The sequence below is a fragment of the Paramacrobiotus metropolitanus genome, unplaced genomic scaffold, assembly GCF_019649055.1.
Source record: "Paramacrobiotus metropolitanus isolate TYO unplaced genomic scaffold, Prichtersi_v1.0 Parri_scaffold0000054, whole genome shotgun sequence".
Classification (NCBI taxonomy): domain Eukaryota; kingdom Metazoa; phylum Tardigrada; class Eutardigrada; order Parachela; family Macrobiotidae; genus Paramacrobiotus; species Paramacrobiotus metropolitanus.
The window spans coordinates 956,359-973,259 of NW_026570274.1; the positions used below are offsets into that span (position 1 = coordinate 956,359).

Sequence of the window (16,901 nt, forward strand, 5' to 3'; positions counted from 1 at the left end):
AGTTTAATTTACAAACCTACCAATCATTCGTAAATTAATCAGTTCAATTATTATAAATATTACTATTAAAATTAATATTTATTATAAAATATTAAACATTGCACAAACTTCATTACAATTTATCTGTTGTAAAAAAATACCAGCAGCTCCATAATTAATCATTTCCACAATTCAATAATTCCTAATTCCACAATCGCGTTCCGATATTTTCTACCGTACATATTTCTTATTTCCCATTTATTTATTCCATCGCTTCCGCATTTATTCACCCGACTATTTATTATAAAAATAAATGAATAATAATTCACATGATTAAATTTGATTAATAAATTATCGCCAACAATTCGGAATTAAAAATTGTTTTAATGGCCCAACTTCGACGACGATGCTGTTTAAAAATTTTATCAGAATGCACACACAAACTGGCAAAAAACGCAACATTATGGCAGCGACAAACCAGCAGTAAACGCCGGATAATCAAGCAACAACATAATCCGGGTAAATAAAAATACTAGGAAATATTTTGTAAAAAATGACGAATAATCCAGCGATTAATATTATACAACCTCCGTGACTGCCGCCCGGCGGGAGAACACATCCGCACGATAAAACAAGGATGAACTTCAAGATAACATGGTGTCGCTGGCGAAATCCGGCTCCGGCGCCTTGTCGGCGCTCTTCCCGTTCTCCAGGACGCCCTCCATGGGGACGGCGGTGGGCGGGGCCGCGGGAGGGTACAGGGGGTCGCCCGGCAGGGGCTCCACGTCCAGGACGCGCGCCCAGTCCTCCGTCAGCCAACGATTCAACAATTCCTATTAATTAAACAGAAAAAAGTGAATTACTGGTGATTAAATAGAAGAAAATTGAGATAAATGGAATTTATCCGTTTTTGAGGGGCGTCGACGTACCGCGGTGCCGCGGGTCACGGCCACGCGCTCCGCCCCGCTCAGATCCCCCAGAATGTCCACGGCGCCGCGCTCGCACGGATCCTTGAACCCGTTCGGACAGCCTACAGATGCCAATCGCGTTGCGTCAATTTTACCGGATTTATTTCCGATTTTTCCAAATTTCTCGAGTTTTTCGTTTTTTTTTTATTTCAACTGTTTCTCCATTTAACCACACGTTTTACTGGTTTTCCTGTACCCGTAATTTATCTTATTTTTTCCGTTTATTTTTCCATTAATCATCCATTCCCGGAATCTTCCGTAATAATCTCATAATTATTCTGTTTTTTCTCATTTAATGATTCACCAAACAATCCACAAGCTTTTTTCTATTTCAAAGTTGCACCGTATTCATTTAAGTTTCGCGCAAAATTATTTAGCGCTGTTTTGTGACGAATTCTTCCAGTCATCACTAATCTATTCATTTTATCACCTGTTTTTTTGCAAGTATCAATTTATTTATTTGAACGTTTTGCCTGTTTATTCTCCCTTTATTTAACCATTTATTCATTTTATTTTCTAGTGACATTTTTTCCTTACCTGACACTGACATTTATTCCATAATTTATTTTATTCTCCTATTTGCTTGTTCAAATAATCATTTCATTGTAAAAAATTTCATTAAAAAAAATTTAAAATTTAAAAAAAAAATATAATAATAATAATAATATATTATATAATAATATTTTAATTTTAAAATTTCATTAAATTTCATTGTAATTTAATTTCATTTCATTGTACTTTTACTCTTAGTTATTGGCATTTATTCATTTAAAATTTTGTCCTATTTCTACCGATCATTAATATTTAATTCCATCATCCATTTATCGGATGATTTTCCCCCATTTATTTTTAATAAATATTTGTTTAATTCCCGGTGCTGTTTGTTCTTACCCGGCAGGAAGCAGCCCGAGGCGATGGTGGAGAGGATGAGCCAGAAGGCCTCGGCCAGCGGGACGTCGGCGGGCGTGATGCCGTGGTAGCCGGCCTGCGTGCGCAGCACCGTGATCGTCAGGTACTCCACCGGCTGCTCCACGCACCAATCACCATCCAAATTAATTCAATTATTACGAAAAAATTGTTAAGATATTCCTCACCCATCCGGCCAGCTCACGCAGCGCCGCGTGGTGCTCCAGCACGTGATTGAGAATGCGCATCAGCATGCGGCACTGCGGGAAGAACGCAATGAACTCCTGCAGCCACACCAAACACACACCGCGTTATCATGCGTACACTGATAGCATTTTCTCAGGGATGGTGTGCGCGCCAAAGCTGCTGTAAACTCACTGGTTTTCGCTTCAGCGTTTCAACTCTGTTTCACCACTTATTATAAGCGAAAATAATGTCCATTGAATTTTTTTATTTAATCACCGGTATCTAACAATATTTTGATTGTAATAACACCTCCTTGAAAATGTCCAGCAAATGTTCTATTTTATTTCTACAATTTTTCTGCTATTTCATTTTCTACGCCAGACTATTTAGATTGCCATAAAAATTGTACAGAATCTCAAATAAATTTTGCTCCCAATTTTTTCTTACCCTGTCTCACTTAGTCAATATATAAGCACATATTGGTAATTTATGCGATAATTAAACTACTACTCGTAACTATAGAAAATCAATTTGCAAATCTCCGCTTACGCCGACATACAATCAACTTAAATGACCGGTAGACTGCATTATCGCATAACAATACCGAATAGCATGGACAACGGGTAAAACACAGCTGAATGGAAGAATAAGGTTGTATTCTATTCCCCACCTGAAACCAGCGAGTTCGCCGACTGTGCGCCAGAACGGTCAGCGAGCGCTTCACATCCAGCGCCCCCGCCGCGTCCAGCCCGGGGCCGACGACGACCGCGGCAGCTGTGACGGGCGCCGTGATCATCGTCTGACCGGCGGCCGGGGCGGGCGCGGCGGCGGACGCGGGCCCGTCGGCACGGAGGCCGTCCGGACCGCTGCCATTGGCCGTCGGGCCTGCGATGACCGCCGAGGAGGACGGCGGCAGCGTCGGCAGCGCCCCCGCGGGCGGTGGCGGAGGGGCGCCACTGCCCGGGCCTTCCTGACCCTCCGCCGCACTGCTTCCAGCTGCTGCTGCTGCTGCGTTTGCCTTCTCTGCAGGGGACAGAAGAGACAGATGGCCAATAATACACACTCACAAGCACAATGGACAGACGCTGGACACGGCGCTGCACGGCGTCGGCCCCGTCTCCAATCACAGAGAGAAGGCAAACAGAATCCAGCATGATTATTCGCTGTGCTGCGTATAGAACTACTACGCCACCGACAACCTACCGGTCTCCAGTCGCGCCAGCTCGTCGCGCAGCCCTCCGAAGGCCATGTACACCCACACGGGATAGATGCCCGCCTTGTCCTCCCCGGGACGCTCCTCCTGCACGAAAATGCCGCATTTCTCCGGCGTCGGGATCACCGCGAACTCCCTATTCCCCTGCAGCATCTATCCAACCAAACATCCGTTGGGGAATTCAATTTGTTAACTGCTGACAATTACATTTCATCATAATCATCAGTTTGATATCGACAACACTTTCATCCGACTCAGATTCGAATAAGTAGTAATTTCTTATTATCAAATTCTATCAGAATAAGATCTGCATTCGATAAGTGATGATATTTAACACAAATCATATTAAATTTAAAAATTAAAATTGATGACGATTACATTTAAAATTCACCAAGAATCCTAGCTGATGGCAAATAAATTTACAATTAATTTAACAAAAATAAAATTCCACTGGGAAAAATTTACAAGCACCTGAAATTAAATACATACTTTACAGCAACCGTGAATCCAGTCGTGTTTGTCATTCTAGGACTACGAATCTAGGAATAATAACGCGCAGTACACAATAATGATCGTCGTACCTTCAACTCGGCTTTCAGCGCGTTGGCCACCATGGTCATGTCGTCCTCGCAGGGATGCCGATTGCAGATGAGCAGCACCTCCCCGACTATATTGTCGCTGGTCAGTAGATTCTTACTCATCCGTCCGAAGCGGTACGCGCCCTTCAGCATCCGCTGCGGCGGCGCCGGCGCGGCAACCACAGCAACGGCAGCGCCCTCTTCCATTTTCACGCCCACAGCTTTTTCCTCCGTTCTGCAATCAACACCGTCCATTTTATCATCAAAACCATGGTCGCACCGGACAAAAACCAAAAGAAATTCAAAGAACTACAAATTACAACGAAAAAATAATTTGCAAAGCCCGCGTACATTTTTTCGTAAATAAGTACGTAATAATTTTATTAAAAAATTAATTAGAAAACAGTAAATTAAATTACTCCACAGTACTGTAATAAAAAAATTTAATAAAAAATAACAAATATATAATAAAAAAGAAATTGATAATTTCAATAAAATAATAACAATAATTTACCGAAAAAAACCCATAACACATACGTAAATAATTATAGAATAAAAATTTAATTTCGCATTTAATCACTTATCGTTGACGTACGGGAACATGAGCCTCTCGGCGACGGTCTTGAGCGCCTTCTCCACCTCCACCAGCATCCCGTTCAGCTGGTTCAAATCCGCCGCCCGCGGGGTGATGGCCCGGTGTTTATGCAGCAGATACTGCTGGTCCATCCGCACCGCCGCCACCGGCACCGGCGACGCACGCGCCCGCGGCGGCGACCCGTCCTCCATCCTCCCACCCCCTCCCATCCCTTCCATTCTTCCGGGACCTGGCGGGAAGCGTCCCGTTTCTACCGGCGCCGGCAACAACGGTCCGGAGGCCCGCGGGGGCACGTACAGCGCCCCGGGGGGTTCCTGGTACCGCGGATAATGTCCCAACAGTCCGCGCGGTGGCCCCGGGGGCGGCGCGTCGTTATAGGGTCCCGGCGGGGGGCCGTAGCGGTCGTGGTGCACGGGGTAGGGCTCGTAGCCCATCGGTTCGTAGCCCATGGGAGGGGGGCCGTAGGGGTCCGGACCCGGGGGCGTCCATTGCGGCGGGCCGGGGATGGGGCGGCGAACGCGTTTGGGCGGGGAGGGGGGGCCGCCGGGCGGCGGGCCGGGGCGTTTGGGGGCCCGGGGGGCGGCCTGGGCCGCGAGGCGTTTGTTGCGCTCGTTCAGCTTCTTCTGCGCGTTAGACGGCTCCACGACGATCGACGGGTCCACTTTTTTCTACAAACATCCCAAATTTAGCCATCCTTATGGTAAATAAATTATCGTCTTATTAAAACTGCAAATTTAATAAAATTATTTTAATCAAAAATAAAAATTCAATATTAAAAACAGCAATAAAAATAGTGGACTCAATTAATGCGGAAAAAATCAATTTGACACAAACACTAATCACTTCCACCAAACTGGATAATCGTGCAAATTACTGGAACAAAATAAAAGGAAGAATAAATTAGTGGGAATAATCAAACGCGAATTTATGTGACATTTCCACCGCACTTTCGTTGCTACTTTTCAACGTAAATTAAATACTAATAAAAAAATAAATTATAAATTAGTACCAATTTCATAACTAAATTTTTAAAAAAACCCAGCAAATAATAAATTAAAAGCAGATAAAAAATATAAGTAGAGGATTCAAATAATGTGTACGCACCTGGTAGCTGGTGCGATGGCGGCGGCCGCGGATATGCGAATTCATCCCTGACTCGTCGGAGAACTCGCAGTCGCAGAGCGTGCACTTGTAGTAAGCCACCTTGCCCTCGCGCTCCTGCTTCTGCACGTACTCCTGCCCGATGGGGTCGGCGCCGGCAGTGTTGGGGTTGACCATGTGCTTGATGGGGATCTTGGGGCGCGCCTGGGCGGGTGCCTTGGGGGGCGGCGGCGGCGGTGGGGGCATCGCTGTCAACAGTGAAGGATGACGATCAGGGAGACGGTCACTTGTGCTAATAAAAAAGGGACTCACCGGAGGCCGCGGGGGGCGGCGGCGGGGCGCCGGACGTCGGCACCTCCTGCATCCCCGTGTTGGTGGTGGTCAACACCGTCCCGCCCACAAAGTTCATCTTGGGCGTGATCAAAACCGTCTTCCCGCCCGTCACCTAAATACTTGTGCCATTTTTTAAAATATTAAAATAAATTATTAGGTAGCAACGAATATTAAATCTATTCAAAATCATCACATTTATTGATAAATAAAATATTAATTAAATTAATAAAAAGTAGTTAAAATAGAAAAAGCTTGTCAGTCAAAAACTGAAAATACAGCACTAAAATAAGCCAATATTACTCGTATCTACTGAATAGCAATAAAATTCTGGCCGTTACTTAAACATTTTTAACTTTTACCAATTTAAAAAGATGAAAATAACGTCTGATCCAGTGTAAAGAAGAAAACAATCCAAAACTGAGAGAAATTTGTGAGAATTTGTCCGTACCACTTTGGTGCAGATGGAGGAGCCGGTGCTGGGCCCGCTGCTCGTCGGCGTCCCGATGGTCGGCAGGGTGCGCTGCGTCACCGTGGGCTCGTTGACCGGAATGGGTTTGCCCAGTTTCATGTGCAGCTTCAGCGTCTACTCAAAAAAGATCGTCACTGCTTGCCGTCTCATTTAAAAACTAAAAAAATCACTCTCCCATTCCATCTCACTGAATTTCAAAATTACAATTTCCAAAAAAAAGTGTTTAAAAATTCCCAACAGCCTGGATAATCTGCTCGCAAAAGAAAATTGGCTACAGCAGCTGAATATATTAATACAATATCTGGAAAATATTTATAAAATCGTACTACTAACAAAAACAAAGATTAAAAAAAATAATAATAAATTCAATGAGGATTTTACCCGTTGATGGCTCTTGCCGTTAAGATGCGCCTCATAGGCCTGCTGTCCGGCCGTGTGCACGCCGCACAGCTCGCAGAAGATGCTGCGTCCGTGCGGCCCGGGACGGTGGGGAAACGCGGCCGGGGGCGGGGGCGCGGCGACGGCGGCGGGGGTCGAAACGCTGGGAGCAGGGGGCGCTGGTGTTGCGCCGGTCCCGGAAGCGGCCGGCGCCGCAGTGGCCGCCGGAGCCGGGGGTCCGGACAGCTGTTTGGCCTGCTCTTCGCGGCGCTTATGTTTGGCGCCCACCAGATGCGCTTTGAAGGACTACAAATGAAGATTAAGAAATGAAAATTACATGCAAATGAAAATAAAGAATTAAAACGGCACGGATCCAGCCCCAGTTGAAAATTATGGCGTACCGTGGCGCCCGCGCAGACGATCTTGCAGATGTCACAGTAGTGCTGCACTTGCTCCTCGGGATTTTTCGGTTTCACGGGAAATCCACGGCCTACAACGAATGAATTCATTTTTTTGCGAAAAATAATTATTTAACAATTATTTAACAATTTTAATTGTAACGCGGTATCGAAGAAAATTGTGAGAAACGATCAGCTGAATAAAAAAAATCAGCTGAATAAAATTATTTTCGCTAACGAATTGAAAGATCTATATTTACCAAATCGTTAAGTTAATTACGGGTTCGTTTAATGAATATTTATTAATGATTTTTTTGTAACGGGCAACATACAAAAACTGGAAAATGTCGATGAAAAAAATTTAATTCACTAATAATTCAAATAATCATTTAATTATTTCATTAAAATTAACAGTGAACTAAAAATAATATTCGCCATCCCAGCCACCGAAAAAACGTTTAAAAATGTCGCTATAATTGTCAAAAAGCTGCGCAAAAATTAATATCGGTGCAGAGTCGCAGACTAGAAATTACATAGAAAAAATTTGAATTTATTCTGTATTTATTTTGTTTTTAGAATTACTAATAATAATACACAAAATAGAAAAATGTTCAAAAATATATCTTTTTATTAATCCAATAAAAATTTCAAAAAATAAAAAAGACGTGATTTCAAGACTTTCAATAAAACCGTGAAAAAAGCAGGAGAATAAACGTACCTGGTCCGCCAAAACTGCCGCGACCCCCGCGGAAACTCCCGCGCCCGCCCCGCGCGGTGGATCCCCCGCGGGGCGCACTGCTAGTGGTGGACACCGTGGGATTCATCTGTTCCACACGGCTCTTCCAACTGGAATTGGCATCCGATCCGCCCGATTGCAGATTCTGCGAGTAGGTCGACGCGTACGGCTTGCTGGGCGGCTGCAGACCGCGCTCTGCCAACATGGCCGTCGCCGCCGAGTACACCGCGGCATCCAGACCGGAATACATCTGGCTATCTGCAAAATCACCGCGGTCGAGGAAAAAAGTCGCTAATGAAAAGAAAAAACAAGTCTACGTACTCTGCTGCTGCTGCGAATAATTGCTATACTGCGTGGTCTGTAAATACAGCGCAACGGGTTAGGATTCTGTATGTGATACAAGATGGCGGGTGATTAGTACAGGGAATTACGTACCGCGGGTGGATACTGCACGGTCCCGTACTGCAAAATCGAAAACACGGTTAGGACTTAGCGATTTTCGATGGGAATTTTGCGCTTACGTTGGCCTGCACTGGATAGCCAGAATAGGCCCCCGCATAGGCCTGCTGGGGGTCCATGTTGTACGCCACGGGAGCCGCGCTGAAACAAGATTCGAACGTCAGCATTCGACTGGTAAAAACGCAACACAGAAATCGCGTACTTTGCCGTGAAGGGATTATACATGGCTGCGCTCAGCGGATGAAACGTTCCTCAGTTCCAGATTCTACACCATCCGCGAGTAAGGTTCTGCGAAAATCGGGAGGTTTCTGAATCTACGGTTGCCGTGGCAAGAAAACAAGGTCCTTCGATCCTTAAATCAAGGGAAACAGCACAACGAGCCACCTGGCAATTTTCCAATAAAAAACTGACTTGGCAAATTTAGATCGAAAAATTGTAATACGGACTAGGATGGGTGCAACGTAGTTGAGGAAGTGTGGCGGTTGCCGTGGCGACAGTCTTATTTGCGTTGTAAATCTCCCTGACGGCGGTTTGGTGAATTATCCGAAACGCGCTCTGACATGAATTTCTGCTGTTGATTTTTCCATTTTCAACTTTTCCGAAGGACGTAGCGCTGCATACGTCCACGGGTATATATATATATGTATGTATATATATACCTGTAGGTATGGATCCATGTCGAATCCTATTGTAACTTGTAAGTTTGTAACACAGGATAGGGAAAAACTGAGCTTGTAACTGAGGACAGACAGAACGTTTACTGACAATAGAGAGAAATTTACTGTAAACTCAAGAGACAGAAATGCTGTAACTCAGGATGGGCAGAGATGCAGAGGCAGAGGTGGAGCATGTATGTGAACAGTGAAAGAACGCACTGAATGTCATCGTCAGTTGATCCAAAGTTTCAAGCACTAGTTTTTCGTTTACCTTTCCATAAAACTTCCTAACCAACATCTCAGAAGATAGAAAGAAAAATTTGACGCTTTTTGATCTCTGATAAGTGTTTTTGTGGGGAACCAAGAAAGTTATGCTTGTTTGGTTTCTCGTAGATATAGCATAGGGTGCAAGCAACGCCTCCAACGGACGGACCTATGCTAAGTCTACGAGAAACCAAAAACAAAATCTAACTTTCTTGGTTCTCCATAAAACCTACTCAAAATATCAAAAATTCTAAAATTTTATTCTCTATTCTGAAACATTAACTGGGAAGGTTCGTTAAAGTGACAACGAAAACTGATGCTGCAAGTTTTGGAGATAGTGGCAGTCGGAATCAGGTACCCAAAGTCGAGACTAATACTGTACACGTATGCGCGTACGCGAGGTGGTTGCACTTGCCGCAGACTATTTCGCTAAAATAGCCGTCCAGCTTGCACTCAGGCAATCTTCCCAGTAAACAACTCCACAACAGAAGTTTTTTGCAGTTATTATGTAATAAAACCCGTCCTTCGGAACAGTCCCCACGGGGGACGCCCCGCTAGGGTTTTTGAGCTTGTAACTGCTTGTTTTCAGTTTTCCTTCAAACTGTTTTTGATCGAATTTTGATCTGCGTTGTTGCAGTTTGTTGTTCCTGATAATTTGAACATTCCTGATTGAGTGTGTTGCGTCCAGTTGACAGCAGGATCAAGGAGTGGTGTTGTGGAAGCGGGAAGATGTCGGACGGAGAGCCAGCTGGTGTTGGTGGTGGCAACGCTGATGCTAACGCTGTGGAACCAGCCGCGGCGCAGAACGATACCGTCGCTCCAGCGGAGACCAATCCCAAAACGCTGGTGTGCGAACGCTGTGGCTCAAAGATTCTCCTGCCTAATTGCGCGACATCCGTCTGCAAAAAGGTGGGTAGTGAATGCTAGCAGATTAAAAACTGAGGAGACGAATTCTGGTTTGACGTTGCTGTTAGTGTTGTTGCAAGTCAGCAAGTGCTACATAAGTCATGGCCTGATCAGATTCGCGTATCAATAATCATGAATAATGATGCTAAAAATAAAATTTTGTCCATAAAAGTTGATTGGTTGATAATCTGCTGGTTCTGCGAGAACGTCGGCATTTTGAATTCAAGATTTTAGTCTAATTGATTCAAATTGAAATTTAATTAGGGCAATATATTGAATTTAAATTATTTCATAAAAGTTTTATCGGTAGAAAAATTAATTTAATTATTTTATCTAGACCAGTTTAATAAAAGTTATAAAAAGCTAAAAATTGGTAGAAATCAGGACAATATGTATGAAATTAGGAACAATAAAAATCTGAAAATATACAGTAAGTACCGTTTAAAATAAGTATGTCCTATAATCGTTTTTGAGAGAAAATAAAAATTTAAACTTATCCGCTAAAATGAAAACACGGAATAATGCAGTACTTTATGATTTCATTTTAGCGGATATTTTCCCATTTGCATTTTTATTAATATTTCTCAGTATCTGACAGGAGTATGATTTTCTGTAATTGAAAATCCGGGTAAATATAAATAAGCAGTAAAGTACTCGTACTAATAAAAATCTGGTAACAAATCCGTAAAAATAAAAAGAACAAAAATAATGATGAACCAAATCTGAGAAGTCTGCCAAAATAAAAATATGAAATTCTTTATGAATTCGTAGAAGCAAAAACATGTAAATTAACAGAGTGCAAAATCTGCTCAAATAATACGTAAAAATTAAAAGCACTAAGTAATTGTAAGTTAGAAATGAAAAATAAGAATCTGTAAAATTTCCCTAAATTAAAAATAAAATGTGAACTAAAAATAATGTATAAAAATGTATAATTATATGACTAGTACAGATACCTACAGGCTACAGTCTAAATAAAAATAAAAAATGAACTTCTGTTTGCAGGTATTTCTGCCGGCCATGTCCTTCAAAGCCCGCTCCGACGCCACGGCCGGCGCCGCCGCCGCGGAGCCGCCGGCCTTCCCCGCGGACGTGGAGCACGTGGTGGCGGGCGTGGCAGGGGAGGCGCTGGAGGCCTTCTGGCTGGTGAAGGGCATGTACACCTTCGAGAACGTGGGCGTCTCGCACAGTGTGCAGCACGTCAAGTACCTGACCTGCGCCGACTGCGAGATGGGCCCCATCGGCTACCACGCCGTCAACGGCAGTCGCGACGACTTCTTCATCGCCAAATCCCGGGTCAAGGAGACCTGAGGGATTGACGGGTGGATGGGCGACGGATCTCCATGGCGGATGTTGACCAACAGATGCGGGTTTTTATTTTAAATAAATAAAATTTTTGGCTGGTATGTTTAGTTTGTGAGAATTTTTTCGACGGTCGATTTTGTGCGTGACTGTAAAATAATCATCGGAAATTCCGTTGGTAAAAACGTTTCTTTTAATTCGCGGTTTTGTTCTGCTACCCGATGTGTTCGTGCGCGAAGCATTAATGGCTAAGCGCACCATTAATGTAATTTGACAAAATAAAAATACCATTTAATGTTGTAAGTTTCTAACACATCGCGTAAACTGACCTCGACGACGATATTGACCAAGTTCTGCTGTTTCTGTTTCCCAAAATAAAAATTCATTTGCTGATGTTTTTAGTTGATGTTAAATTGTGAATATTAGTCTGTCGGTTTTGTGGGTGACCGCCGTACATTAATACACTACTTAATGCCAGCGAATTCCGCCAGTGATATTGTTTTTGTTCAAAAATTCTTTATTCGCTTCAGTGGTATAAAAAAAGTTCATATGCACTTGGTTTGTTTACAGTACATGTGTAAATTGTTAAGACCCAGTGTAAATTGTCAGATTCTTCCGCATCCTCGAAACCACAACACTACGAAAATTCACAAAAATATTTCTTAAGTTACAACTCGGCTTCTGAATTGTCAACTTAACAGGACACGATGCATTTCAGCGCAGGACACTTAAGCCTGAAAGCCGCAACATTACGTTCACTATATTTTTTCCGTATAAAATCATCCCGGTTCATTTGATCACTTATGCCTGTCCATTACTTTTAGGACTGCATGCATTTCTTAAAATTAATCCCAGCGTCAAAAACGGTTTGTATTGCACATATTGCTGCCGGTGCTCCTCTTTCGCCGTTCCCACGCAATGAAATTCAGGCGGCCGGGTATTTTTATTCTTCTTAGCTTTTACAATCAAGTCATGATTTTTTTTCAATTTGGAATTTTCTGTTTCATGTTTACTAAAATAAGTGCGACAGGAAATGTATACCAACGAAAAAACAGAAGGTACTGTACAGTCTGTACTTACACTACCCCGAACAAAATTGACTCCGAAACAAGGTTTCCTTATGCATGTTTGTTTAAAGCAAAAAAAAATTCAATCGGTCTGTATTAAATTTATTTGCGTTTCGGGAGTCGAACATAACCACAGCACAGTATTGTTAATACATATTTTGGCACAGAGCACTCATGTAGAAGAGGCACAAAATGCCATCATGCTACAATTTTGCTATATTTGTATTTGCTGTAGGAATTGGGCTTACATACGAGTATACATTGGAACCTATGCGCCCATTGAAATTCACGAGTATCTATCTGTAAGCTTTTTATGCGATGTACTCGTATTATAAAAATCGTTAAACGAAAAGAAGTACCAGAAAACATCGACGCTTAGAAGCACAGCTGCCAACGGGAAACGTTGATAACGTGGCCCGAGAATAAAACAAGATTTCTGTAAATCTACTGAGCACAGTTGGGACGTCGCGGTGCACATTGTGGATGAGGAAGTAGCTGGATGTCGGCCATGGTCAGCAGGCGGTAGTGGTGATCTTTGGGAGGTGCATAGTGCAACTGAACGGGAAAGATAGTCGCTGCGCGCGATTCAGTACTGCAGCAGCAACAACAACTGAGTGTAGTAATAAAGCAACGGTGTAGCTCGAAATATAAAGTAAAACCGTCGTAGTATAAAGGAAAAACAAGAAACCTCATCATCGAATAAAAGACAGGTAGGAAAGGCGTGTATCAAAAGCGCTTAGCCGATGGAGATGCCAGACGAGAGGTCCAGGCCAGCGGCGTCGGAAGAGGAGGAATATCACAGGACACGGTCAGGCCAGCTTGATTCCCAGCTGGAAACCACCGGGTGGAACGGCGACACCAAGGTAGAGTTTCTCCACATTGGCCTGTGAGTAGCATTGGTTCGTTTGTCTGAAAATGCCGCTGAAGAAGCTGCATAACCCCGAAGTCATAGGGTTCATGGTGGTACAGGTTTTTCAGCGGCGTTGGAGTACCGGTCAGGCGCTCGGCGTACCACTCCGGGCTTATTGTCCCCGGAATCCGCGTAGCACCTACCGCTGCAACATAAATAACATTATGCCTTCTACATCTAAACAGTGTGCCACCCGGTCCACTTGCACTATGTACAGACTACAGAGTATATGCTTTCACTCCGAATGTCTTATCTACAGATAAATTAAGTGTTGTTTGAGCCATACGAGGACAATTGGGTGCTGTGAACATACCCTTCACGATTAGGATGCGATGAACACCCGGGAACTAACTTTACAGAAAATGTTAATTACTCAAGTATTTTCACCGTCTATTTCAACAAATGACGGTCCACAAAAAAAATTATCGTATCTTCAAACCACATTTTAGAACTTATATGTATTGTGTATGAAACTTCCTTCGTTTTCAGTATGAATAGTACGAGGACAGTAGCGTTGCGAGCTGTAGACTAGTCGGATGTTCATTGCACCCTAATCGTGAAGGGTATGTTCACAGCACCCAATTTTCCTCGTATACATACGCTACGGACGTATCTCGCATTGGAAGCGATTGCTACGTATCTGTAGACTGGGTATTCGGGTAGCGGCCAGCGCAGGTACCGCCATCTGGGTGCACTTGTCAGCAGCTTTTCACAGCTGCTCGCGATGGCCTTAGTCCTGGGGATGTGGCCAAAGGGAACGTACTGTTGGATACATCCATGGATTAAGGCCATGCACTTGCCCCATTCTCCTGGGCGGTGGGGATGCTGTGGGTACGATAGCCGGTTATCAGGGCTTCTCGGGTCGTTTCGGCCGTAGTGCATGATCGAATCCATGTCGTATAGCAGCCCGAATATGGCCATGTCCGACAGTATCGCCCAGTTTCGTTCATCGACTCCCAATATCATTTTACCAGTCGCCCGGACAAAGTTGGCAACATTAGCATCAACGTCATTTGTGCCAACATAACCAGCCCGCTCCGGGATGGATATGTTAATATCATGCTCAATGGACACCCTCATCGTGCTCATCCCGATCATGCTCATGGACAAATCGTCATCTCAAGGGAGAACAACAGAAAGGGTAAAATCGCGGTTCTTCGCTGTATTACAGTAGTACTCCTGGTCAACTATCCGTATCCTCTAAGCGCAATACCGGATAATCCGTGGTCTTTATTGGTCTTATGACAATACTGTCATTTCGGGTACTTCTTTCACCAAGTGGCAGTTCCGGGTGAATGTTGCCTGCCCGTTGAATACTGTCACGAAATCGCTCACTCAAGGAAGTTATCAGTTGGTCCACAGAAGGTAAAGCGATGCCTATTCTGAAATAATCTTCCGCCTTGTCCGTCACAGGGTTATTTCGTTGTGTTTGTTTACCAGCACGACGCGGGATTCGTTTGTCGATCGATTTCCCGCTCTTCTGCCAAACTCATCACTTCTTCGGATATATCCCCAAAACACTCTCTAATATCCTCCCGCACTTCGAGAGTTCGACCGCTTTCATAAGTTGACATGTGAAGTATAAACCGGCTGTTATTCGCTACCAGGCTACCAGCACAGCCACAAGATCCGGCATGCCCTTGGATTTTTTCCATGAGTTGCATTTTTCCATGAGCAGCTCATGGAAAAATCCAACGGCATGCAGGATCTCGTGCTGGATTATGCCCGTGTGCGACAGGCATTCCGGATGTAACATGACTTTAGTGGGTCGATGGTCGTAACGCCCAATTTCGGATTGGCATCACGCCGTCAATGTAAAGGTCAATCTGTTATCCTCAAAGTTTAAGTAACTTAATCAAGGATCTTACGTTGGTGACCTTCCGGATGTTCTGCGAAAACCAGTATACAGTGTGCAAACCTGTATGGTTGTTCGGTTGTAGGAACTTGCATGTGCCAGCGTAACACCCTGCAGTTGCGACCCAGGCGTTTACAATGCTTCTCCCTCACCTTGTCATCTGAAAAGCACCGGGTGCTCCTTCAACATGCGTGCAGAGTACAACATCAGTAGATATGCGAAAAACCTTTAGTGTGGTGAGGTGTGGTGGTCACCCGGCATCTTACCGCAGTCCGACCATATTAAAGTACCGGCAAGGTGGATAAAGGGAATATATCTTTTCCCGACCTGACAACTATATTGGCCGAACAATGGATATATATTCTTTGGCCCGTAGCTGTTTCCAATCCGGGGTATTACTTTTCGCGAATATCCCCTGGCTCATCGACGTCCCATACAAATTCGATACACCTCGTATAATAGCGCCAGATCTCATTATTTGAATGATTCCGTTATGTCTTACTGGCTCCCACATTTAGAATACAACGTTGTAGAATAAATCGGAGAATTGAAACTTTCCAATTTGCCAGGCTTTCGGTGCTCCTCAGCCACACTAAGTCTGTAATTGAACGCACCATGCTGTCATCGTACTCCCTGCTAGGAGCGGTACGCTTTGCTGCCACTTTCGATATTAAAATCGTACTACAATCTAGGTAGTATAAATACAATCATAATAATTAATAAACTGCAGCAAAATTAAATCATGATCAATCATTCAATATAACATAATAATGCGTAATAGTTTAATAATAAATAATAAATAATAAAATAATAATAAATAAAAAATAAAAAATAAAATATAAAAAATAAAAAAATAAAAAATAAATAAATAATAAATATAAAATAATAATAAATAATAATATTAATAATAATGCGTAACATAATAATGCGTAATGCGTAATAGTTTAGACTGATTTCAAAAATGGTTTCTCATACCTGAATAAGAACACGCCCCTGTACCAATCCACACAAACATACAAATGCCCCAGCTAAGGAGTAAGGACAACTGCACTTTCCAGTCGCCATTTAGACGGCACTGTTCAAGCGGAAAGGTGGCTAGCCATGCGACACAATCGAAGAGTTTCTTGTCGACCGTACGTTCCCTTAATTTATAGTTGTAAGTTTGTAACCGTATGTGAGTTTGCGCTGCACCAATAATCGCCCGATGTAGTCAGCTAACTGCTAAGGTAAAGACCATATATCACAGACAGGCTGTGAATCGTGAAGTTCACGTATAGCGCACTCAGCGCACGTGTGTGTAAACTGTACAATTAATATACTAATCCTTCAAGTTCAAGGTTATTCTGTATACACAGAGCGTCAAGGGTATACACTGTTGTACAGGGTCAAACTCAGTATGGCATCGCATGTCAAAGCCAGTTTACTGCCTTAAATTATTTACTTACTCTTCAGAGCTTATGTAAATTGTGTGCGCGATGCGTTTACTCAAGGGAAACAGGAAATCGAGTTGCACAAGATCGCACTTCATTGTTACTAGTACCGGTTGTCTCGTACGAGCAGCCAGTTTCTTTTTTTTACAGTCATGCATTTTATTCTATTCCACATAATAAATGCAATCACTAGAAAATAAAATGTACTAAGT

General features: G+C 43.3%; 2 protein-coding genes and 1 long non-coding RNA gene across 4 annotated transcripts; 1 reads left to right on the forward strand and 2 right to left on the reverse strand.

The window, feature by feature from the left end:
- Window positions 1–308: 308 nt before the first annotated feature.
- LOC129592584 (zinc finger RNA-binding protein-like) lies at window positions 309–8,735 on the reverse strand. Its single transcript, XM_055488651.1, has 18 exons — window positions 8,502–8,735; window positions 8,362–8,440; window positions 8,276–8,302; window positions 8,162–8,198; window positions 7,823–8,098; window positions 7,108–7,196; window positions 6,710–7,012; window positions 6,308–6,442; window positions 5,839–5,971; window positions 5,530–5,774; window positions 4,426–5,093; window positions 3,834–4,065; window positions 3,243–3,405; window positions 2,710–3,062; window positions 2,042–2,137; window positions 1,839–1,971; window positions 909–1,009; window positions 309–812 (listed from the first exon to the last, which is right to left on the reverse strand). Exons 1-18 carry the CDS (start codon window positions 8,522–8,524, stop codon window positions 624–626), a joined length of 3,282 nt encoding a protein of 1,093 aa, XP_055344626.1. The 5' UTR covers window positions 8,525–8,735; the 3' UTR covers window positions 309–623.
- Window positions 8,736–9,605: 870 nt separating this feature from the next.
- LOC129592662 (guanine nucleotide exchange factor MSS4-like) lies at window positions 9,606–11,793 on the forward strand. The gene is made up of 2 exons (XM_055488751.1): window positions 9,606–10,128; window positions 11,131–11,793. The coding sequence occupies exons 1-2, from the start codon at window positions 9,949–9,951 to the stop codon at window positions 11,434–11,436; spliced, it is 486 nt and encodes a 161-aa protein (XP_055344726.1). The 5' UTR covers window positions 9,606–9,948; the 3' UTR covers window positions 11,437–11,793.
- A 939-nt stretch (window positions 11,794–12,732) lies between these two features.
- LOC129592663 (uncharacterized) lies at window positions 12,733–16,373 on the reverse strand. 2 transcript variants are annotated; one of them, XR_008691000.1, is made up of 4 exons: window positions 16,235–16,373; window positions 15,526–15,857; window positions 14,005–15,419; window positions 12,733–13,549 (listed from the first exon to the last, which is right to left on the reverse strand). It is a non-coding gene; the product is annotated as an uncharacterized LOC129592663 (long non-coding RNA). The 2 variants fall into 2 exon arrangements; XR_008691001.1 differs by having other exon boundaries at window positions 15,486–15,857.
- Between the last annotated feature and the right edge of the window lie 528 nt (window positions 16,374–16,901).